The sequence below is a fragment of the Scyliorhinus torazame genome, chromosome 15, assembly GCF_047496885.1.
Source record: "Scyliorhinus torazame isolate Kashiwa2021f chromosome 15, sScyTor2.1, whole genome shotgun sequence".
NCBI classification, from domain to species: Eukaryota; Metazoa; Chordata; class Chondrichthyes; order Carcharhiniformes; family Scyliorhinidae; genus Scyliorhinus; species Scyliorhinus torazame.
The window spans coordinates 21,209,709-21,235,418 of record NC_092721.1 but is presented as its reverse complement, the minus strand read 5'-3'; the positions used below and the strand labels follow the sequence as shown (position 1 = coordinate 21,235,418).

At 46.0% G+C, this 25,710-nt stretch overlaps 1 protein-coding gene across 2 annotated transcripts in view; it reads left to right on the top strand.

Annotated features, from left to right (window-relative positions):
* The window catches only part of LOC140391547 (Krueppel-like factor 12), a 298,301-nt gene that overhangs the window by 205,361 nt on the left and 67,230 nt on the right, over positions 1-25,710 (top strand). Inside the window, exons 4-5 of one of the 2 annotated variants that reach the window (XM_072476147.1) lie at positions 20,897-21,001; positions 24,098-24,227. In XM_072476147.1, coding sequence (XP_072332248.1) covers positions 20,897-21,001; positions 24,098-24,227 — 235 coding nt within the window. The remainder of the gene's footprint in view (positions 1-20,896; positions 21,002-24,097; positions 24,228-25,710) is intronic. The other variant, XM_072476148.1, reaches the window with a different exon arrangement.

Below are 25,710 nucleotides of genomic sequence, written 5' to 3'. Positions count from 1 at the left end.
CCTACAGATGCTGCCAGCCCTGCTGAAATTTTCCTGCATTTTCTCTTTTGGTTTTAGATTCCAGCATCTGCAGTAATTTGCTTTTATACTGGAATAACTCATACAGTTTATTAAAATGTTTGTATGTAGGAATTTCAGATGTATTCTTCATAGGCATTTGGTGCAGTAAGGGTTAAAAACCTGGGTGAGTGCGTGTGTGACTGCTGCAATCATGTTTTTATATAAATCCTAGTTGGAAAGGCAAGTATATTTTGGGAGCCATGGTTGCAATAAACCCATTGTAAAAAGCTTGGGCTAATGCAGTTTTGTTTGGATTAAAGGGGATTCGCTGTGAAGTTATTTTGATTTCAGCTTGATAAGATGATGTTGTTACTGGGTGGAGCTAATGCATCAGGCGTTTTGCAGAAAGCAATTCATTTGTGAGTTGACTGAAGCTGTGACCAGAAGTGAAGCAGCTTTGCTCTGACTGCATTCAGTTAAAAGAGATTAACAGTCTTTAATGCTGTGCCGACTTGTCTGAGAACAAGGGTAGCTGACACCAGCTCAAACAGCTTAAGAAATATAGCCAGAGTTTCTGCATAGTTCTGCAAGGAGTCATGTCTTTTCTTTAAAGCAGTGTCGAAAGATCTTTCTTTCTCAAAGAGCATGTCTGTAAAGCAAGCATTTCTGAATGCCAATGGTTAATAGTAGATTGGGAGCTGAGATGGGTTTTTATTCATGTTGTTTGAGTGGGAATAAAGATAGCAGTTAAGGGTATTGTATTCCCTGTATTGAGTGATAATTGTAAGTTATTTTCTGGTGTGATGTTAAAGATTTTAATACTGTGTTAGTAATAAAGTTTGTTTTAATATACCATATTTCTTTGTACAATCACTCCTGGATCCTTTCCTCCCAGTCTTACAAAACTAAAATAAAATATTGGCGTTTCTGTCCAGTATCCTAGGTACTGTAGGGATCTGGTCTGGGATTGTAATAGCACTGTAAATACAAGACCTGTGTCATTTCATGCTCAAACCAAATAATTTTCCTTCTTCACATACATCAGATATCCATGAAATTTGTATGTTTCCTTTGGTTTGCTTCATCTTTTTCTCACTTCCCTCCTTCACCTCCCCAAGTACAGTCTATGCCAAAATGATCAAGTTTTAATTTTATAGACTTCTGCCTCAAGCAGTATCCCCTCTCGTTATTGGTCCCAGAGTGGTTCTTTGCCCCCCGTTTTAAGGCACAGTGACCTACAGCATGGCTGATTCATTCCTGGATCATAAGCTTCGATACAACTTGGGAAGGCTAGTCGAAAGCCTCCTTACCCCATTGCTAGCTGCAATTTTGAATGAGGTGAGCCAGCCTTAACCTTAGTAGCTATAGATGCACTGAGCGGATTGCCCCATCATCTGTTACATTAACCCTTTATATCCGGGACATTCTGCATAATGTCACAACACACACTGGATGTAAGTGAGCAGATTGGCATTCTCAATCAGGCCATAAGCAAGACCACACAGATTTGTGTTTATCTGGTTGTGCGCACATTATTAAAATTAATAAGAGGAGGCTTTATCCATTTTGTCTTCATGATCTCACCCTTGAAATGTGTTTCTAGATAGCTTTGACCATTTACATGCTAATTGCTCCCATCCTCAATCATATTGGCCTTTGCCATTCCAAAAGCTGGATGATGCTAACAAAATAATAGGTCCTTCGACACATTATACATGCAATTTGGAGCAGAAATACCATTCAGCTAATACGTTGTGGAATAATGGCATTACACTCACCAGGGTGTAGCTGCACATTTGTGTTGCATAGATTTTGTACATGCTTTATTTTCCTTCAATTCATTCATAAACTGCTTTCTGGGGTAAGAGCACCATTCATTGTCATTGTCATCATTAAGAGCTGTCTGCAAGCTATTTGGCCATGGGGTTGATTAGGAGGACATAGCCAGCCATCCCAATCTCAGCCTGTCCACACTCAATTTCCACACATGATTCATTCCAGCAGGAGCCAAAACCACAATCAGGAACTAGCACCGTAGCTGAATTAACTAACTTAACGCAAGCAGAGAATCGAACCAGAGATTTTCATCGTTGGTACCACTGAGTTCTACACGGATACATTTAATAAGCAGTCATTGGTTGTTTTAGACAAGAATTTGTTCGTTGCATCTGCACAACACGCATGACTATTTTCTAAAAGCGCCACTGAATCATCTCATAACAATAATGGGCGGGATTTTCAGGCCGTACCCGCCGTTGGGATTTTCCCATCCCACCGATGGCAACCCAGTTCCGTGGGTTCCCTGGGGGTGGAGGGTGAGAACGGCGGGAAACCCCATTGACAGCGACGTGACCAGAAGATCCTACCACCGGCCAATGGCGCCGCTGTAAAACACGCTGAGGTTGGGGGGGGGGTAAAAAATCCCAACCACTATTTTTAAAGGTCAGAAATAATTAGATTGTTTTTCTTCCCGCCACTTAAGACACCAACCTAATCATAGAATCTTAAAGCGGAGAAGGATTCATTCAGACACCAGGTCGCTCGCGACGAGGCCGGTATATCCAGCCCAGAGTGAGAATCAACCCCGGACCTTCATGCTCATTAGAACCAAATTATTTGTTACACGACACCACAAACGTGTGCAGATCTGGCATAAATTGTGGACAGATTACCGCAACAGGTTGGAATAAATCACCTGCTTTTAAAATTAAATGGCTGCAAGGTATTGCAGCTTTAAAATAGCTCTGCCATATTAAATGGTCTGCAGATTGTTGTAACATTCCATGATTACTTCCCAAATACTTTCCAATTTTCCAAGTGTAGAACTATTCCTGCCAAAATGGCAGCTCCTTTTCCAATGTCCATCAATCTTCTTCAGCCACTCAGCCGGCTTGGTGTTTATTGGTAAACGCCTGTTAACAAGTTGACATAGATTCCCTCCAAAGCTTCAAGGGCTTGTTTCTTTAATTTTTCCCTGCTGTTGCTACTCAGTAATATGGAAAGAATTCACCCTCAGATCAATATTGCAGTGAAATGTTAGAATTGTACAAATTACTAATGGTTCAGGGAAAGCGTAATCAGTTGACATTTCTCCTCCCCTTTCTCCTTTGCTGTCTTCCACCTCATCTTTTCCTCTACATCAGAGCTCGAACTGAGCATCAATGCGATCGCTCATGTGCATCGCATTATTGGGATCATTAATCTCAACTCTCAACCTCCTACACACAGATTTGCACTTGGTACTCAAATGGATTTCAGCTTTCCCCAGCCTGACACATTAGTCTAGGATTTCATGTTCTGGGGAGATTTGTGTGTTGTTGGCAAGAAAGTGTGAATCCATTTGACTGTGAAGAGTTCGATGCAATGATACTCAGCTACTCAGCTGGAAGAAAAGCTCCATTTCCGAGAGATTTTGCTGTGTGAGAGGGCATTTGAGATTTTAGGATTTTAGCGAGCCCAAGTGTCTTTGTCTTGCTACTGTCTGCTGAAACGTCATGAGGAATTAGAGCAGGTTGCGACCCGAAAATGCGTAAAAACTGAATGGCTTTCTCTCAATGCAATCTTCCCCCGAGTGTTCAACTCTGGCAACACTGTTGGTTTTGATGAGGTGAATTGTGAGTAGGTTGCTTGTCGTCTACAAAGACTGCGACAATGAATACCACGGAGATTCTCCCCTTGACAGATGAGTCACCAAAATCCTGGAAAAATGCATAAATCTTAAGATTCTCATTTTTCTTTTCGTTCTCAATCTTTCCAAAAGCATCACATTATTTAGATCATTAATCTCAACTGGGAGTCTTCATAGATTTCTGCTGTGCATTCTAGTGGACTCCAGGGGCATGATTTAATCACTGCATTGTGCCTGACGCAGATCGGGTCGCGCCGGTTTAATAACGGGAAATGCCAAAGGCGCAAATCGGTTTGCTATCTAACCGGCCCGCTCCCGATGGCGAGTTCTGGATCACACCCATATATGGTGAGCGTATCATCAACCCTCATTTGCATTCATTTCCACCTCATTCGCGAGATTGAAGTCGAATGCAACGACCTCCTGGGAATTAACCGGCTCCCCAGCGAGCAATCACACGGGCGTCGTTTAGTACCTTTATTTTAAACGTGAAGCTGGCGCAATTGCTGCTGGGGAGAAATGAGGAGGTGAGTAGCCATTTCCATTTCCTGAATACAGCTCAAGAGCATCGGAGCTGCTGCCCAGGTGCTCGGGGGCAGGGGGACTCCTAAGGGGGGTGGGACTTAGTCCGGGGTTGAAGCGTTCCAGGTTGAGGATTGCCCCTGGGACAGGGTGGAGTGGGTGAGGGGCTTTTCATCTGCGAGGCCTGCAGGTCATCTTTAAATATTGTGGATACCCTTAACAGGGGCAACTACAGCTGCTGCCTGTCTGTTCTACCAAACTCTTACTGGACAGATCCCTGCTCTTGGTTCTATGATGAAGGTCACTTTAACTCCCTTTGACTGCAGCTGGAGGCTATTGCTAATGAGGAATTGGCCTTGTTAGTTGTGAGAGCACTTCACAGCTGCAGGTTGTGTTTGCTGCTTGCTCCTGCTGTTGCTGCCATGCCTGGAGGCTACAGTTGCTGCACCTTCCTTTTCTTTAGCCAGAAAGAAGAACATTGTTTTGTAACACACCTGGGTCCTGGAACGTTGGGCTCAGGGGGACGTATGAGTCCAGAAGGCAATCCGGTTTGAAGCAAGAAGATGCTGCAGGATATGATGTGCGACTCGATCCAAATGGGGCATGGAATGCCATTCATTAGCAGGAAGGGGTTCCACTCCCTGAATGTTCAACTATTGTGCGACCACCACCTCCAGATCAGACACATGTGCGCACGCTACGCAGGGAGTGTGCAAGACAGCTGGGAAATTTGGAGATCCCCACCGTCTTTGAAGACCACCTCAGGATATCGAGTTGATTCTTGGGGATAAGGGGTACCCGCTGAGGTCCTGGCTAATGACACCAGTGCAGAGGCTGGAGACCAAGGCGGAGACTCAATATTATGAGCGCCATGCTGCAACCTGTGCTGTCATTGAGCAGTACATCAGGCTCCTCAAAAAGTGGTTCTGATGCCTGAATGGCTCGGGTGGTGCCCAGAAGGTCTCCCGCTTTGGGACTGGCACAGCAGCCGGACAACATGCCAAAGGAAGAGGGACATATGGCCTCGCCTGACTAGGACGGGGGGTGCACCAGGAGGGAATGGATTATGAGCCCGGGAAAGGCCCGCAGGAGGAGACGGAAGATGGAGGACAGGCTGCAGCAAGGGTCCAGCATGCCTGGATGACCAGGCACGCCTTCCTCCTCACCCGTTTCTCACAGGATGAGGCTTTGTCCGTCAGCTCACCCCCTAGCCTCCTCAATCCCTTCTTCCCCCCAATTTCCCCCTCCCCTGCATTCACCTCCTTCCAACCCACTCCTCCCCTCCCTCAATCCCTCCTTCCCCCAATCCCTCCATTCCCAGAAACCCCTACTCATCGGATTCTCCCCCATCCTACCCGATCCCCCGCCCCCAAGCCCCTCCTTCTCCCAATCCCTGTACTCCCTCATCCTCCTTCCCACCCTATCCCCTTCCCCCAATCCTTCCTCCTCCCAATCCCTGTACTTCCTCATCCTCCTTCCCACCCAATCCCCTTCCCCCAATCCTTCCTCCCATCCTATCTTCTCCTAATTCCTCTACTCCCCCCATCCTTCCTTACCCCAATCTCCCTCACCAACCCCCCCCCCCCCCCCCCCATTCCCCTCCATCCCACCCAAAATCCGATTTGACCTCCAGCACTTCCCCTTCCCTGACGGTGCCCGTAGGGCTCTGGGGGTCTCCATGCGAGGGGCAGCTGGAGTGAACTCCAGAGCCATCTGGCTCTGCCAATCCTTCCGGCTCCCCATTGTCTGCACCATGCGATAGTCCTCAGTGACTGAGCCACACTCTGCAGTGTCTCGGCAATGTCCACCTATGTCTGGGACATGTCCCTCAGTGACTGGGCCACAATGTCGAGGTCCTCAGCCATGGTTGTCACTGACTGAGCCATGCTTTGGGCACCGCCAATCAAGATACGAAATGCTCCAGCCTTTCCACTGCGGCCGCCACCCCAGCAGTTTTGGCCAAGGTGCCAGGCATTGTCGGCAACATTCCCTGTGCCATAGCCTTTTGGAGTCTCCCAATTTGCTATACGCTTGCTGGAATGCCGCTGGCATAACCTCGTGGATGTTATAGCCGTGTCCTATCAGATGCATGAGCTCTGGGATCACCTTGCCCAGAGGCTAGGTATCTGACTGGGACCCAGCTGAGTCCTGGGATCCAGCAGACCTCTGACTGCTGACTCCATTAGGTGTTCCTGCCTCCACCTGATGTGCATCAGCAACTGTGTGGTGCTTAACCGATTGTGCCCCAGAGGCCTGTTCATTAATGTCGCCCACTAAGGTGTGTCTCTGCGCTGGTGGACGGTGGGGGTGAGAGCTGTGACCCCTCGATGGTGGGCTCCTCAGAACTCTCTTCCCCTCCACCTCCCCCCACCCCTGTCTTGGCCCTTTCCTGCATATTTTGGGCTATCATCTCCGGCAGGCACAAGGAGAGGGCATTGTGAGCTGCACACTTCGTCAGTCAGGGGGGTTTATAGCAGGTGGCATGTGTGGGTACCGCAACTGGACATGAAGGGGCTGTGTTGGTGGGTGTCAGCGGGATCTGAAGATCGTATGTGGCGAGCATGCAAGGTGTCAGCCTTGATTTGTGGAGGGGTTGGGTTATAATTTGAGGGGTGGCATGTGGAACTGATGCAAGGAGTGAGGTCGGAACTTACCCTTGCCATACGGTGGAGGTCATTGGTCTTCTTCCGACATTGGACGGCGGCCCACACTGACAGCCACAGCCACTGCCTCCCAGGCAATACTGGCGACCCTGCAGCTGGCCCTCCGACCCCCTCGGGGGAACCGGATATCCCGTCTTGGTCGACGGCGTCGAGAAGCCGGGTCGGCATTCCCAAAGCGAGGAGTAGGTCTGCGCACTGCCGTGCTTATGTGTTGACTGGAAGTGAGTGGTGAGGGAGCGTTTAAAAGCAGCTCCGCCTCGTTAGCAGTGAGACGCTGAGGCGCGAGTCTGGCGAATCAGAAGGCGAGTCAGCCAGCAATGGCGAGAAGCTTGTGGCGGCTCATTTCCGGAACTAAGTGCCGTTAAATTTGGGCAACCCTGTCGGCGAGAAACACTCTGCCAAACACTCACCAAAATCACACTTAGAAATATTTCCGTTAAATCGCTCCAGGTGATATATTTAATAATTTAATTTATTGCACAATGTATTCATGTTTCTCCTTTTTCGCTTGCATTCCGTTGACCTTTTCCGAACAATTTGCATTCTGTTTCTGTTCAAGTTTTTTGATTTTTATGAACTTGTTCGCAGTCTCTTTCTTTGAATGATTTGAATTCTTCCTCACCCATTCACTTCCATCACTTTGTGTTCTGATACGGACGAACCAATGAACCAGTTTAGCTCAGAGTTCCTTTTTGTTTGGATATGGGAGAGGGAGATACATTTTCTTAAGCTGAAAGGGCAAAGCTTTGCCGCGATCGAGCTTCAAAGCGTCAGAAAAGAATTACATTGTGCTGTTCACGTGTGTAGATTAATAAATAGGATGGCTAATCAGTTATGCCACACATCTTTCTGTAAAAGCGCAATATTTTTGTTTTAAATGAGTGTGGTATATTTCTGATTTTAAGATGAGCAAAGAAGGAGCCAGACAACCAGGCATTTGGACTTAGCTCCCACTAGCAATGCCTGTCTGTAGCAGCAACAGAGGGACTGTGCAGATAACCGTCGTCATTATCCAACATCCTCCTGCTTCCTTTTTTGTTTCAATTCAGCACTCAAAGCTGGCGAAGTAGGTTGATTAGACTCAGACCAGATGCCCGGCCCTCTGTCAGTTGTGTAGCTGCATTACGTGACGTGGTTGCGGACAAGATCCAGGCTCGGTTTGCTAATCGGAGTTATGAAAGGAGATGGGTGTGCCTGAACGGATGTTGGGGCTCACACCCAACGTATGGGAGTGGATGACAGGGTGTTGGCTACAATTCTTTTTTTTTTCTCTCTACTTGACAAGTATCCTGTTTTAGCTCTGGTGAGGCACAAGGTCATAGGTTCAAACATTGTTTTTTTTTTGTATTTTCATGCCTGGCAACTCTTGCGATTGTGAAGGCAACTCTTGTACACTTTGTACAACTCTTGTACACTTTGTACACTTTGTACAACTCTTGTACACTTTGAACTTATGCTGCCCCTGTGCTGAAAATTGTGTACTCGAGAAAATAATGTTGCAGTAAAGCATTTGTCACAGTTGGAGGCTAAAGGCATCACCGTTGAACTGTAGTCATTAGAACAGCTTATTAGACAGAAAAGAATTGTTGATTAGGTGACACAGAAGGCAAAGATTTTTTAGTAAAGGCACGCATGATGGAAGTACAAGCTTTTCACCTTTGGGATTTGTATTGTCTGAATATCTGAGAAGGCAATAGCGAAGCTATTCCCCAGCACTTCTCTTATAGCATGTGGGCCAATAGTATCAAATAGCCCCGACTAGGCAGCAGATTAACAACTCTCACTGAGAAGGCCACGAGAATGATTGATGTTGGAAAGTCGCACAAAGTTTGGGGCTGGATTTTAGGGGTGGGGAGGTGGACTGTTCGCCGGAGCGGTGAGGGATCCGAGAGCCCATGGAGTTGGGGGGAGGAGGGTCAGGATTTGGAGGGCAGGCAATGAGGAACGAAGAAGGGGCTGACATCTTGAAGGCGGAGACTTTGACGCACGAATGGCACTCCCCAAATGATGTACCCCCCCCCCCCCCCCTTCCTTCCTATCCATTTTCAACTTGGCCTCAAAAATACAGCCTGGCTACACCTGCCCACTTGCCCTCGCCAACAATATCATGGTGCGGGCACCGTAACACCCCAATCAAATCAGCTTAGCAACAAGCTCAATTGACCTTTAATTCTTCATTTTAAAATGGCAGACGGGCGTTAATTTTGACGCCCACCCACCCACCTAAAATATTATGGGGACAATGTGGGGGGGGGAGTGGTTATGAAGGTGGTGGACTGGGGCGCCCTTGTCGTTTATGTGTGCCCACACCAAAAACCTGCCTGATGGGGTGCTGTAACGTGCAACCCTCCCCATGGCCGGGGCCAAAGTAAATTACTAGGGTACAGCAGAATTAATTTACCCTGCAGCTAACCATGTGATAGCTGATCGAAGAGTGCTTGATGCTGCCACTTCAAATGTTTGCAATGGGTAAGAGTCCCATTATTCCGTGGTAATAGCCCCCATCTCCAACTCAAAAACGATTTCCTTTGGCAAGTTGTGTAATGTTCTTGTCGGATGGCCTGATTTATATTACAAGAACACTCGTCGCTAAAGCTATAAACAATTTTTTAACATTAACTGTGGATAAACTACATACAAAACAGCAGATGAATAACAGCAAGGTCAAGCACAAGCAACCTCTCTCCAGCTTCCTCCAGCCAGTCTGAGGGGTCACCTGGACCTAACATTCACTTATATATGAGTGAGTCTCCTAGTGGTAAGTCAGTGAATTACAACACAACCATGATATCACCACAAGTTGGAAAAGTTAAGTACCATTTTTTGGCAGTACTAATTCTTGCCTGTTCTTTTTTCCAATTCCCAAATGTATACATTAATTATTGAAGAAAAACATCTCGTATATCAATTGCAATTGCCATTATTCACCTAAGCTTCTCTACATTTGGAAAATAATGCTTGTTTGCCCACAGATTGGAAATAAACCTGTTGCTATAATAACTCATATGGAACCTGTCATGGTCGAAGGTGAATTTATTTACATATTTACAATTACATGCTCAGTACAGCATCTCACTCCCAGTGTAGACTTAGCTGGGAGGATAGATTAGGCCCTCAGTAAGGCCTGCTTTTATTTCCTGCCCCTACCTTGGGAGCTTGTATTCCATGCGTCCCACAGGGGGATCAATGATTGTTTCTCCATGGTCCTCAGGGGAGATACAACAGTTGCATAGAGAATATGTCCCAAAATTGCCAACAGAAATGTTTCTACAAATTAATTAAATAAGGTGCAAATGAATCTTGAAATTACTTGCAGGTGCAGAAATATCTCAGCAGGGAGAGCACTCTACTCTAAGTCAAGTCGCATGATGGAATTGCTACCTTTTCTGGATCAAATGAGCCCCATATCACATATGAAACAGTCAAGAGAGTTTGTCTGAGAGTACATTGTACTGTGCAGCAAAGGTTAATGTAAGCTCAGACCTATCATAAAAATGTCTGAAAACATTGATCTTAAAGTGTTCCACTGTAATAACTAGTTCGACAAGTCGTGAAATCTTATTGGAGGGTTTCGCAGGTATGATATCTAGGTCTTGTTAATTGTACGTTCGAGATCATTAACACACTGAGAGGCTTATGTGAGGTAACGGAATAATGAATGAGAAGTACATTTTCAGACATATATGGGGAAGTGCCTGATCTCTCCCCCCTCCCCATCCTTGTAGATCTGCCCTAACAGCTGACAATAGAAGCCACAACTCCTACTATTGTAGAAACAACTTCTGGGATCAGCAAATGGTTGTGGCACAGAACGAGGCCATTCAGCCAGTCATGTTGATGCCGGTTCTCTGCTAGACAAATCACCTAGTCCCACTCCCCTCCTCCCCCCCACCAACGCTTTCCCTGTAGCCCTACAGATTTGAGTCTTTGTTGAAAGATATGATTGAATCTACCTCCACTGCCGTGCATTCCAGATCCGAACCACTAATTGGGTAAAAGTCTTTCCTCATGGGTGGCACAGTGGTTAGCACTGTCGCACCTCACAGTGCCAGAGTCTCGGCTTCGATTCCAACCTCAGGTGAATGTCTGTGTGGAGTTTGCACTTTCTCCCCACGTCTGCTCGGGTTTCCTCCGGGTTCTCCGGTTTCCACCCACAGTCTAAAGGTGTGCCGGTTAGATGGATTGGCCACGCTAAATTGGCCCTATGTGGGGTTACGGGGATAGGGTGGGAAATTGGGCCTAGGTTGGGTGCTCTTTCAGAGGGTCAGTGCAGACACGATGGGCCGAATGGCCTCCTTCTGCACTGTAGTGATTCTATGATTCTCTGTCCGACCGAGGTCGAGTGCACAATTTGGGTACTCCCTCCTCAGTTTCATGATGGCAGCATTTCCCCAAGTGGATGCTGCACTGCAGTCCTCTCTCTATAAAGCTACCAGCAGCCTTTGCGCATCACACAGGCTGAACAGCATTGTGAACAATCCATGTGCTCCAGGCAACCTTTCCTTTTCTAAAGGAGGCACAGCCCCTCTCACTGCAGACATTCTATGTCGCCATTGTTTCCTTTGCTGATTACCTTAACTCGGTGTCCTGTCATTCTCGATCCCCTTCCACTAATGGGTACTGTAGTAAATACAATTGTAATGATATGTAGACAGACATGTAACTAAACAGTGAATCACAACATTTAGCTGTGGCACTACCACTAGAGGGCACCAGTAGATCCACTATATATACTAGCACCCAAAGGCTCTTGGTCTCTTTCCACACAGGAGTTGCTAGACAGCAGTAGTATAGTACAGTTAGATCACAGTCTAGACACCACGTACAGTTCAGATACAGTTTATATAGCTATATCTTATTACTTTATTTCTAGAGTTAGTTCAGTAGAGTGTCAAACTCATTTATTAGTTTTATCGTTACTTAATACATTTGTTTACTTTACATCGAAGACTCGTGTATTCTTCAGGATCATCAGCAACCAGTAACGACATATATTAGTTTAACCAAGTAATACAACATGCTACCAGGAGTAGAAACATAATATAACAACAATGTGACCACTAGTTAGCTAACTAACAATGACGGGTTTATTACAAGTATGGCATGGTAGCACAGTGGTTAGCACTGTTGCTTCACAGCGCCAGGAGCCGGGTTCGATTCCTGGCTTGGGTCACTGTCCGTGCGGTGTCTGCACGTTCTTCACGTGCCTGGGTGGGTTTCCTCCGGGTGCTCCTGCTTCCTCCCACAAATCCCGAAAGACGTGCTTGTTCGGTGAATTGGACATTCTGAATTCTCCCTCTGTGTAACCGAACAGGCGCCGGAGTGCGGCGACTAGGGGCTTTTCGCAGTGACGTCTTTCCAATATTATTGTAAGCCTCTTTGTGACACTAATAAAGATTAATATTATTGTAAATTACAAACTATGTACCAAGCCCTATAATCGTGTCTTCATTCTCAACACTAGGATCACAACTGGATTCTAAAGTCCCATCCTGCACTCCTCACCTCCTCGTTCTTTGTAGGGGTCAAAGTTTCCCTGTCCTTGAGCCAGATAAACAAGGAAAACCCCCAGATTCAATTCCCAGTACACGTCAACTGGGATAAGTTAGTACTGTGACAGTTAACTGAAATGCTTTTGTGTCGAAGAGTAAAATAATCTGGGGCTCCTGGTTACTAACCAACCCAGCGCATACGTGAAGCTTTGGATTTAAGATGAAGGCAGAATCAGGCAAGGCAGTGATAACATCCATAGTTAGATAGGCAGGAATTTAAAACTTCCCTGCATGATAGATAAAGTGCTGGAAGGCACCGAGAACCTCGGAAGAAGAGAGAAGAAATCGAGAGGAAGGTAAATAGATCCACTGTGTTATACCCTTTGTTGTGATAATGCGAAATATCATCGTGGTGCTCCTTTAAGGGAGTGATCTGTGGAAATGGTAACAGCAGGGAGTTACGACACCTCTCTCTCTGCAATGGATTGATCAGCAAGTGGCTGGAATGGGAGCGGTTGGACGGATTAAATTCAGCTTGCTGACTGGTTGATGTCACGTGGTGCCTGAATCCATCAGCGAAAGGTAGAACAATTGATTCTCTTTCAAAATTAATTAAAATCCATTATTACCCTTAGAGAAACATGAATCGTAGAAAAACACCCTGCAAACTGAAATAATGCCGTACATCTAGTGTCAGTTTAAAGAGCACATGGGGTCTCCTGTCAATTTTGCCTCAACTGTGGATTGCATTCCAGACGTACAGCTCACATTATGGCTGTACATCTTATCCAGCTGTATAAACAGGAACGCTTCATGGGCAGCATACTGAGCACTCTGACTAGATGTAAACTGGTAAGAAAATACAGTAGTTAAATCCTCTGTTGCTGAAAAAGATCACGGTCCATCATGGTGTAAGCTCTAAAAGGTTCAATTTCCAGGGCTAGTTGTCTTTTAGAACATGGAGGAGCGAAGCCTTTGGAAAGGCCCCATTGTGTGTTTTATTCCTGTTTAAGTAAATGTCTGGAGCCAGATCTTCCTGTGGGCTTGGGGGAACTCCAGCTGAAAACTTTTGCGCCTCCCAAAATGCACACCAGACCCATGTGAGAGTTTTCCCTGGATTCTTTGCCTTTTCACTCAGGGATCAGGTGTGCAGTGCATCTTTTGAGCCGTGATGGAGCTCATGAGGAGTGTGGGTGCAGAGGTGGGCCAGTTAGAATGCCTGCCTCAGTTCTCCGACACAGTACCCCAGCTCCTAATCTTGCTTAAAGGTGCCTTAAACCTCAATCCTCTCCCTCCCCAAGATGCCACCCCCCCCCACGTCCCCTCAGATCATCTATGCACCCCAATGCCCCTTCAGATTCTCTTCATGCCTTCCCATATGCCCCCCCCCCTCCAGTATGCTTCATAGCTACTTACCCAGTATGCTTATGAAAAGTCCTCAGGAGCTATACCACATCAATGGAAAATATTTTACATTCCTTGGGAGAAAATAACCTCATACCATCTACTAAACCCTCCATCAAACACACCATCCTTGATACTGAGAAAAAGCATTCCACCATGTGAAAAAATCTTGCCACATCTTTAATCCTATTCTATTAGCCTGTGTCAATCATATCAAAGGCGAAATCTGTCATTAGGGCTACTTAATGCCATCATTCATTGTCTGTCATTCATTATCCATTGTGTTGAAATTACAGTTGAAACTCAGCCAAGCATCCATTTGGTCACAGCAGTCCAAACAATTGAATATTCTCTGAGATGAAAATACCAGAAGGTGTTCATTTCAATTTCAAAGCACAGTGTCTGTAATCAATGGACAGGAACACGTGTGTCAAAGGCATGTTTTATTTTAAATCAATCTTGTCATTCCATTGAAATCACAGTACAAAAGATGACATCACAAACTGACAAGGCACTTTGTAACATTTTCCACTGCATTATTGTACTTTCTCCCTTGGAATTGTCCTCTACTGCATGTGATTACACAATGTTGGTCAATGTAAGGTTCAACTTGCCTTTGCAGGTCTGATCACGAGAATCAATCACTGTATCAAAAACACATCTACATTACAATACAGCACTTAACAGTGGCATATATTTTTTATTTTCCCCTTTTATAGTGTTCTCAACTCCTCAGCATGTGTTGCATGTTCTTCACAAACTCTCAAGCCAGACGTGCTTTTAATGAGCTTCCAAAACCTCGCACCACCGGACAACACAAGTGTGGGGGTGGGGGATGGGGTCCGATTGTCAACCTCAATGGGCAATATGAGTTTAGCAGGGGTGGGTGTGCACGTGGCACATAAAACACTCCCGACCTGCATGAAGGGTTGTGGAAAATGACGCAGGGTGAGAAGTGAAGAGAAAATTGGATTTCTTCCAAAACAAAAATTGAAAGTGTAGCCATTCGCGCACTGAAATGTACTTCCACATCCAGGTGGAAATTCAGCCCCTGATGTCCCATTTAATGTGAGAACCAGGTTGGATTGAACTGAACATCAGACCTCCATCAGCTACCACAAAATGTCAGAACTACAAAATCTGGACTGACACGGTGCACATTAGACCTAAGAACTGTTTTTGTGCAGGCGTCAGTATAAATTCTCAATTTGCTTCCGACTGGCTCTTCCTCCTACATTAACTGTCCGCCTCCCACTGTCACTTCATCCCATTGTAAAATTCATTACCAAAAAAATATTATTTCGAAGAGCAACAAGTACTTTATACCTAGACTGAATACCTATTAAGCAGCAACATAACTGGTACAAGGACCTCTACAGCCCACCCCATTCGATCGCTGCCTTGAATTATGCATCAAGTTTCGTTGCTAATGGAATAGAAAAGGAAGTTCCGTCAGACTAGAATCAAAGCAACATTTTTGGACTCTGTGTTATTATTTTTGTGTTTGGCTAACTGTTGTTTGACCACTGCATAGGCAGTTGTGTATGGTTTTCATGGTTGAATTCACTTCTGTATTTTGGGGTGTCATTGGGTTGATGTATGCATTTGGGGTGTGCATCAGTTAAAAGGTAACACTGGGGTGAATTTTACACCCCCGCCCCAAACAAGCCCCGCAACCTCCCCTCCACCATCATCCTGCCCACCTCCCCATCTTTCCCCCATATTATAGAGAATGGGTAAGGTAACAACCAGCCTTCCCACCCTTGAAACCCTCGAGTGGCTATTTAATGGCCGCTATATGTGTAGCTGAGGAAGGTCGAAGGAAGGTGTCCACTCTAGCAGGTTTCAATGCATGGGCAAATGGCAAGCAGGAAAGGGGAGTTACCTCATTTGGGGACATCCACTGTGCCCATTGGGGGCACTGCACCCCTGCACAATGGTACATCCCCTTATTGCCTCTCTCCAGCCTCTAAAACCAGACTCCAACCCCACCCTGATCTCCCTCGGCCTCTGTTGCTCTTTTTAACCTTAGTCTATTTGCTCTGTTTACGTCACCTTTGCTCATGAGTCGCCAGGTATCTTTATGATACCGCCACGTGGTTCAAGTTCAGGTTATGATTAATAATACAGCACACCGCTTAGTAAGGATTAAAACAACGGTCATTTATTATATACAACAAGCAATATTAATACCCTAATACTACTATTTATATAATAAACCTATCACTACTGGCCAATACTTAACTTAGGAAGAGCCCACCAGGTCAGGGAAACGAATGGCTTGTCCAATCAAATCTGGCCCGCAGGATTCGAAAGGCTGCTACGGGTCGGTGGCTAGGTGTCTCTACCGGATAGCGATCGCTGGATTCAAACTTACTATTGCCGGTGGCTGGTCTTGCGAAGGTCTCGAGCAGGCGAAAGTGAGGGAGAGAGAGATCTGAACTTCGACCCTCACTTTTATAGGGCCCATGGGCTTCCCGCCTCCCGGGGCGGCCCTTGACCCTGAGTCCCAAGTGATTGGATTCTGTCCCCAGTCTCTGGGGTCGATGTGTCCAATGGTGAGGCGATTCCTCGATCGGGGGGGTGGTCGTTCACCTGTCTTTGTTTCGGCCACTGCAGGCGCCGACAGGTCTGGCCCGGTATTCAATTGCTAATATGTTGCAATTGTTCCCGGGGATAGCCGATTTAACTGTGGATGTCTGAATAGATGGGCTGCAAACAGTCCTGAATGCAACTGCGAATACCTGGGTTGATGGGCTGTTGATAGCCCTGAGTATCGATCTGGGCTAACTTCCCAGAGCCGAATATGCAATACTGTCTGCAGCTGCCTGCTTGTGTCTTCTTAGCTGCTTTTCCCAGCAGTCTTTCGGGTTAGCCGTTTTAAACTGGGTTTTGGCCAGATTAATCGGAACGCAGCCATTTTACGTGGCTACACCTCCTCATTGGTGTCATGAAAACTTGCCCAGCCAAAAATGCCCACACTTAACTTATGTTCAGCTGATATCTTCAGCTCTTGCCAGGACTCCTTGTAGCCCCAGCAGCGGCCACTACTGTGTTCCAATGCTGCTGGTACTACAGAGCCGCCAGCCAATCTCGAAGGCAGCACTTCCTATCCAGGGTTTAGAGAACACAAAAGTATATCATGAAGTTCACCTGACCCACGACCTTTAATAGATTTTGGTTATGGGGAGCACAAGGGCCCGCTTTACAGGTGTGACGCAACAGAGATCTAAAGTATTTTTAAAACAAAACAATGTTTATTCTTCCTATCCCTGAGGGACTAAAGTCCCACTCTTATCTCAGTAATGCCACCCCAGAATAATATTGCTGCAGGGCAGCCAGATTTAAAGTTGGTGACTGTCCTTTCAACCGGTGAGCTTAGCAACACTGTAGAACACATGTTTACCGAAGGCAAGTTGGTAACAATGGGGAACATAACATGAATGGATTTGAATAAGGTGTTAATTGTTCAAAGGAAATGATGAGATGTGAGGAAAGGGTCATAAAGTGAGTAGTCTTCATCATTTGCACTCTCAAAACTAGACTCAGGAAATGAAAGTAATTCAGTTGGACTTCCGAAGAAGTTATCTCAGACAAGGGAAGATTAAAAGGGAAAATTGTATGCGAGGAGATGATTAAACCTATGAAAGAAAGCTGTTTATTAGTCCTCAGCCCATAGCAGGAATAGCTGTTTAACTCCCGGCAGGCAGTATCTGTAAACAAAGCCTGTCTTGAAAAGTAAACTGGTTTTTTGACCTCAGAAGCAACCCCAAAGAGGTTTAACTGCCTGGTATGGTAACTGTTACTGGATATTTTATAGTTTAAAATTCTGTAAGGTGTTGTGGAACATAGGGAGAATTAGCCCTGACGGTAGTGAAATATCAATTGTTTACAACTGTGCATAATCAGTCATACTTTGTGCAGCCATTGTCCTAGTTAAGTGTGCTTTATTGTTGTTCATTTTATTGCTTAACAGATATTTATTTTATTTAAGATCATCACAAAACATCTGGGACCTCATTCAGTGGATTTCAAACCTTTCTTCAGATTATACTCCATTGCACAAATACAGTTGAGGGCAGTTTATTCAGGTTTTCCTTCTGTAACTGAGAATATCTCAGCGTTTACCATCAGCCGGGCCCTTAAAAAAGTGGCCAAGCTCCAACCTAGTTTCCAAGTACAACAAAGATAAGTGGAACATCTCGCGCCACTTACACCCAACACGTGGGCGACACGGTGGCACAGTGCTTCGCACTGCTGCCTCGCAGCACCAGGGACCTGGGTTCGATTCCGACCTTGGGTGACTGCGTGGGTTTCCTCCGGGTGCTTTGGTTTCCTCCCACAGTCCAAAGTTGTGCAGCTGAGGTGGATTGGCCATGCTAAATTGCCCCTTAGTGTTGAACGGTTAGGTGGGGTTACGGGGTTGTGGGGGAGGGGGCTGAGGTAGAGTGCTTTATTAAAGGGTCGGTGCAGACTCGATGGGCAGAATGACCTCCTTCTGCACCGTAGGGATTCTATGATAACACATTGTGGCGAATAACCGGAATCAAGCAAAGTTGTGCTCAGAAACTGCTCAGGTAGACCTCTAGACTACTTTATAAACTGACTGCATGGTCATTAGTTCCCTCTCAATGTTAAAACAATAGTGTATGGGGAATGGAGCAATCTCATGGTGGTCAATATTTGATTTATTGTCCTTGATCATAGAATTTACAGTGCAGAAGGAGGCTATTCGGCCCATCGTGTCTGCACCGGCTCTTGAGAAGAGCACCCTACCCAAGGTCAACACCTCCACCCTATCCCCATAACCCAGTAACCCCACCCAACACTAAGGGCAATTTTAGACACTAAGGGCAATTTATCATGGCCAATCCACCTAACCTGCACATCTTTGGACTGTGGGAGAAAACCGGAGCACCCGGAGGAAACCCACGCACACACGTGGAGGATGTGCAGACTCCGCACAGACAGTGACCCAAGCCGGAATCAAACCTGGGACCCTGGAGCTGTGAAGCAATTGTGCTATCCACAAGGCTACCGTGCTGCCCTTGATAGAAGGTGTGTCTGAGGATTGCAGTCTCAGGCTCCAGTGTTGTCTTCACTTCAGGTTCTGTGGGCGAAATTCTCCTACCCGCCCCGCCACATTTCTGCCCCGACCGGCTGGCGGGAGTCTCCGTAACACCGGCCGGTCAATGGGGTTTCCCATTGTGGGGCAGCCCCACGCCGTCGGGAAACCCCCGGGCGCCGGCAAAACGGAGACTCCCGCCGGCGGAGAATGACGCCCTGTATCTCTGTTGCCAGGATCGGATCAAGGTTCTCAGGATCTGCTTTTCAAATTTCTCATTCCGGAGTCAGACCTGTTGATTGAGACTCCTAAGCCTCCTCCCTTCAGTTCTTTGAGCTGCCGTACTTGAGTTCAATAAGCCTGAAGGATACGAGCTAGCATTGCAGCATTGAGTCTTAGTCTGCTGACACTGTGGGCCCAATTTTAACTCACTCAAAACCCATTCATTTGGGCAGTTAAAATCAGGCCAAGTATGGTGGTGCGCTGAAGCCTTCTCCGTTCAGTTCCTGAACCATGATGAGTAAGAAACAAGAACCGGAGATCATTCGCTCGATGAAACAACGACAAAAGAACGTCGGAAAATTCTTTATGGTTGCGCTCCAAAATATTTCCCACACGCTGGAGTAATTTGTGTCCCTCACGTTTATGACCCCACCACAATCATACTTGGGCGGCACGGTAGCACTGTTGCTTCACAGCTCCAGGGTCCCAGGTTCGATTCCCGGCTGGGTCACTGTCGGTGCGGAGTCTCCCCGTGTCTGCGTGGGTTTCCTCCGGGTGCTCCGGTTTCCTCCCACAAGTCTCGAAAGGTAATTTGGACATTCTGAATTCTCCCTCAGTGTACCCGAACAGGCATCGGAATGTGGCAACTTGGGGATTTTCACAGTGACTTCATTGCAGTGTTAATGGAAGCCTACTTGTGACACTAAAGATTATTATTAATGTGTTTTCCTCCTTCTTTATCATTTAGCTCTTAAGCTAATTACAGCAGCACATATAATTTTACATTTGGATCGATTTGATTGCAACATGCACATTTATGCTGCCTGTGACCCAAATACCCTCTGGTCAGAAAATGGGAGCTAGTTTTCGACGTTTCCTCAATCTATCCATTTAGCTCCGGGGTTTCTGGTGGGATTTTCCTGGTCACCACAGAGTGTGAATTGCTATGATTTGAAGCAAATGAAACATTTTAGAAATCGGACTTAACTAAAACAGCTTTCTTGCATGTATTTACATGTGTTAAAATGTTCAGCCAAAATGGGATTTAAGACGTGTTGTTACATTAATAAGATAAATCATCTAACACATATGGTATTTAGCACAGACAATAACGCTTCAGTGGCTTACAAATGTGTGAGGCAATAATGTAAGCAATCCTCTGATATTCATTCCCCTCAGAGTGGATGGTTAATTATTCACAACTTTTATCATCGGTCTGCTGTCGCGTGGGGCGTCAGCATTTCCTCTGGTCTCTACTCTTCCCATCCTTAGCCCTGTGCGATCCTTACTGCCCTACCTCCTGTTCTCCATTGCAATGTTAGTTCCTTTGTTTTCCCAATTTGAGCAGGCAGACCCAAGGTCTGTGCCACAAGTCCAACACTCCTCCTAAGCAGAAGAACAGTCATATTGGATTGAAATGTTAGAACACTCTTTCTTTCTCCACAGACTGCCAGACCTGCTGAGCTTTTCCAGCACTTACTGTTTGCATTTTAATACCGCGCAGAGTAATTGATCTTTTACGAATCAAGGTTCCGTGGTAAATTCCACCTGCCTTAACAGGGTAGACCTCAATTAATCCACTCGCATCGAATGGTATCAATTTAACGAGTTCAGCGCCAGAATTTTCCAGTAATTGGGATTCACATTTCCCGCAGGCAGCATACCCTCGCCGACGGCGTGGGGGTTGCTCCAATGGGAAATCCCATTGACAAGCTGCGGGAAGACAGAATCCCGCCGCCAGCGAATGGCGCGCCACCGAGAAACACGCGGTCGAGGAACCGGAGAATCCCGCCCCAGATGTGTTCACACTCCTTCCCCAGATGTTCTGTCGTGAGCTGGGGCAAAAACACTGGGTGTTTTACAATACGTATATAACGTTGTTTCTTCCCTTCAATTGTAGTGGACGCTCAACAATGCATTGTGAAAAAATCATTCAGCCTGCAGCCTCACAGTATTGTTCCACACAACCACTCCTGGCATCATACTATAATTGAAGGGGAGATAGGTAAGTAAATGGCAATCGCAGAGAAATTAATTACTGACAAACGTCGCCCACACCCAATTTCTAACCGATTTGTAGCTCTCACTCCACCCTTTGAACTAGTAAGCTCCAATACATTTGCAGGGAGATGGCAAGGGAGCCGGGAACACTGGAAAAAGCCAATTAAACCGCCAATTCCAGGGACCAACAGGTCTGGCCTGTCTCAATAGCAGGCTCTCATTAACATTTCCCTCATTCCACTTCCTGCCCCATGAACGACCAACCGGACTGACTGGCCAATGGGAAGGCGGGAACAACAGCAACAGGATCCAACACACTTGCCAAATCCCCTGCCCGTCATTGGAGGGTTAACATTGAGTTCCATGAATCTAAAACAACAGTAGCACAGAGGTGGAGTGTCCAAAGGAAGAAAAGCCATGATTGACACAAGACACAATTAAAAGTCAAAGATGCATAAAGGATAAGAGACAAAATCAACATAGTTGCAGGTGTGATAAAATATCGCCGGTAACTGACCTCTGAGCTGCTTCTGCTGTCCCATCTCCTCACTTTAAGGCAAAGGTAGTGTTATTGTTTTCATTCTGAATGCCTTCTAAAAGCAGTGCGCTATGAAGTCTGTCAGGAACTGGGTGGGTATCACTTCAATTGAAAAGGCAGATGGTACCTTAGTTCCTTACCAAAAGCACCATCAAAGTTTACCAATAAGATCACTCAAATGAATACATGGGAGTGTAAAGTTGAACAGCTCCTTGTGAGGAAAACATCTGACCCTGTTTGTACAGGTGCGAGGGTTCTGAACTTCGAGATAAGAAGCTCATTACTCCTCGGGCATTTTAGGGTTTCTACTTAAGTTTTGCATCAGTTCACTTCAAAAGGTGACAGAACAGAGATTAACATTTCATCAACCAATGAGAAAACCATCAAATTGAGCAGCACGGTGGAGCAGTGGTTAGCACTGCTGCCTCACGGCGCTGAGGACCCGGGTTTGATCACGGTCCCGGGTCACTGTCTGTGTGGAGTTTGCACATTCTCCCCGTGTCTGCGTGGGCTTCACCCCCACAACCCAAAAGTGTGCAGTGTAGGTGGATTGGTCCCACTAAATAGCCCCTTAATAGCCAAAAATAATAATTGGGTACTGTAAATTTTTTTTAAAAGAAAAGAATCAAAAAGGCGAACAGGTTGCTGGTCTTTAAATCTGGAGAACGAGAATACATAGGGGATTCAAAGTAGTGGTTGGACCAACCTGGCATACTGTGAGCAGTTCTGGGCAACACACCTTAGGAAGGATTTATTGGCCTTGGAAGAAGTGCAGTCTGGGTTTAGAGGAATGATTACAGAAACTAAGGGTGAATTCCCTGGAATTTTGAAGGTTAAGGGATGATTTGTTTGAAGTTTTCAAGAAAATAAAGGGAATGTACCCAGTAGATAGAGACAGAGAAACCATGATCACTTATAGAGGAGTCCAGGCTGATGGGGCTGCAAATTAGAGACAGACCGATCAGAAATGAAGTTAGAAAACACCTTTAATCCACAGAGGGTAGTAGAAGTTTGGAATTCTCTCTTCCACAAATGAAAATTGTAAATTGATTATGAATTTTAAATCCGAGATTGATACAATTTTTGTTAACCAAACGTATTGAGCGATATGCTGCAAAGGCGGGCGTATAGAGTTTGGCCTCAGATTAGCTATGGTCTGACTGAATGACTAGACATGTTCGAGGGGAACGCTTCCTGTTCCTGAATTTCCATTGGCACAGGGATTATCTTGCAGCTGATGTAGATTTCACGCGGCTGGTTTAATGTCTTTTTAGATTTTACAAATTCGTAATCATTCCGTGATGACATCTTTGTGACATCAATCACATCGCGGTATATCTCGGTCCGGCACAGTAACATGCAAACAATGCTGACACCTCATTAAATGACCAGCGAGCCACTGTAATATTTGGAAGAAGAGCTGGGACGGGATTTCCCGAGCAGCCACCGCATGTTTTTCGACGGCAGCGGGATCTCTCGTTGAATGCGCCTCCCGTCACCGGGAAATTCTAGACACGGGTGCGCCATCGGTGGGACCGGAATATCCCTCCGGTGTGAAGAGCCACTAAATTCCACCCCTGGTGTTCAGTAAAAAAACTATTGGCAGGATTTACCAAACCCCCCCCACCTGCGACATGTTTTCCAGTGGCAGAAAGGAATTTGCCATTGGTCAACAGTGGGATCTTACGGTCCCGCCGATGTTTACGCCGTTTCGTGTGGCTCGCCTGTCCCACCATGGAGAAAGTTGGTTAGGCCACAGTTAGAATACTGTGTGCAGATCTGGAATCCACATTATAGGAGGGATGTGATAGCACTGAAAAGGGTTCAGAGAAGATTTACCAGGATATTGCCTGGGCTGGAGAGTTTTCGCTACGAAGAGAAATTGGAACGACTGGGATTGTTTTCCTTGGATCAGAGAGGGGGGACATGATTGAGATGTGTAAAATTCTGAGGCACATAAATAGAGTAGACAGAAAGAAACCTTTCCCCTTGGTGGAGGGATCAATGACCAGGGGGTATACATTTAAGATTAGGGACTGGAGATTTTGAGGGGAGGTGAGGAAAAACCTTTTCACCCAGAGGGTGGTGTGAGACTGGAACTCACTGCATGAAAGGGTGATGGAGGCAGAGACCCTCATAACATTGAAGAAGTATTTAGATGTGCACTTGCCATGCCAAGGCACACGAGGCTACGAGCCAAGTGCTGGAAAATGGGATTAGAATGGATAGCTAGTTGTTTTTGACAGGCGCAGACGCCATGGGCCGAAGGGTCTTTTCTGTGCTGTGGATCTCCAGGATTTCCATAACTTACCATGGGTGGTCACTTTCGGCAGGACCGGAAAATCCCACGCGCTGGAAGGACCGGAAAATCCCGCCCTATGTAATTAATAAATATTTATTTCTGAATGAGCTGTGACATTGAGCTTTTGATGTGATTTAACCTTCCCCAGTTCAATAATCGGATGAATGCCTACGTTTGATAATAAAACAAAAGAATATGGGGTGATTTGTTGGAAGTGTGCTAGCCATCATTGGGCAATAATATATATCTATTTACTACAGCACAACTGAGGAGTTTGTCACCTGGACGTATCAAAAGCGATAGCGAAGATGACGACCTCCCAAATGTGACTTTGGACAGTGTTAACGAAACTGGATCCACAGCGCTCTCTATTGCGCGAGCTGTACAAGAGTAAGTACAACTCTCCCTTTGCACTTTACACGTGTTCAGCAACCTTGAGGTCATCCAAGCCTCTGCTGACCCGCATTGGCTCACAGTTAAACAACAGGTTGGCTTTAAAATTCTCATCCTTGCTTTCAAATCTGTCCGTCACCTCAACCCCACCTCATCTCCATGGTCTCCTCCAATGTTGAAGCCCCTGAGGTATATACTCGCCACCAATTCTGACCTCTGAGCAACCCAATTTGGATTTCTCTACCGCTGCCATTAAAGGCTGCGCCATCAGCCGCCCTGAGCTCTGGCGCTTTCTCACTAAATTTCCCCTGCCCCTCTGAACGATGCTCCTTAAAACCTATCTCTTCGACCAAACTGTTAGTCACCTGGCCTCATATCTCCTCACGTTACTCAGGAGCACAGAATTGTCAGGGTGCAAAAAGAGGCCATTCGGCCCATCGTGTCTGCATCGGCTGTCCAAATCATGACTTAGTGCCATTCCGCTGACTTTTCCCCAAAGCCCTGCATATTGTTCTTTCCAATTAATCATCTAACGCCCTCCTTAATGCCTCGATTGAACCTGCCTGCACCCCAATCCCAGGCCGTGCATTCCAGACCCCGAACCACTCGCTGTGTGAAAACGTTTTTTCTCACGTCACACTTGCTTCTTTTGCAAGTCACTTTCAATCTGTGCCCTCTCCCCCTCTGATCCTTTTACGAGCGGGAACAGTTTCTCCCCATCTACTCTGTCCAGCCCCCTCATGATTTTGAACACCTCTATCCAACCTCAGCTCGGCCTTGTCCTCTCCAAGGACAGCAGCCCCATCCTCTCCAATCTATCTGCATAACTGAAGTTTTGCATCCCTGGCACTATTCTTGTAAACCTCCTCTGTACTCTCTCCAATGCGTTCACATTCTTCCTATAGTGTGACGAGCAGAACTGCACACAGTATTCCAACTGAGTTCTAACTAGCATGTTGCATAAGTTCAGCTTAAACTCCTTGCTCTTGACTCAGTGTCAAATTTTGATTAATAACGCTTCTAAAGCATTAACAATATGGGACACATTGTTATTGTATGGATACGAGATAAATGTAAGTAGTTGTTGTTCTAAAAAGTTTCACTCCCCAATTATCTGTGATTGTAACATTGTGGTGGAGCTTCTATAAAATGTGAATCTTCTAAATACAGATGAAGTACATGCCTGTGGTATATCTAATTGTTGTAGTGTATGAGGCGTACATAACATACTTTCTGTATATAATTATTTCTAGCTGTCGGAATTTAAGCACGTGTTTCTAAAAGTATATTTTAAGAAATGTTCGGCCCACTATTCTCAGAGTGGAAGAGGCCATCAACAATTGTCGCTTAAGGGAATAGATAGGATAGATACGGGCAGGTTGTTTCCACTGGCGGGTGAAAGCAGAACTAGGGGGCATAGCCTCAAAATAAGGGGAAGTAGATTTAGGACTGAGTTTAGGAGGAACTTTTTCACCCAAAG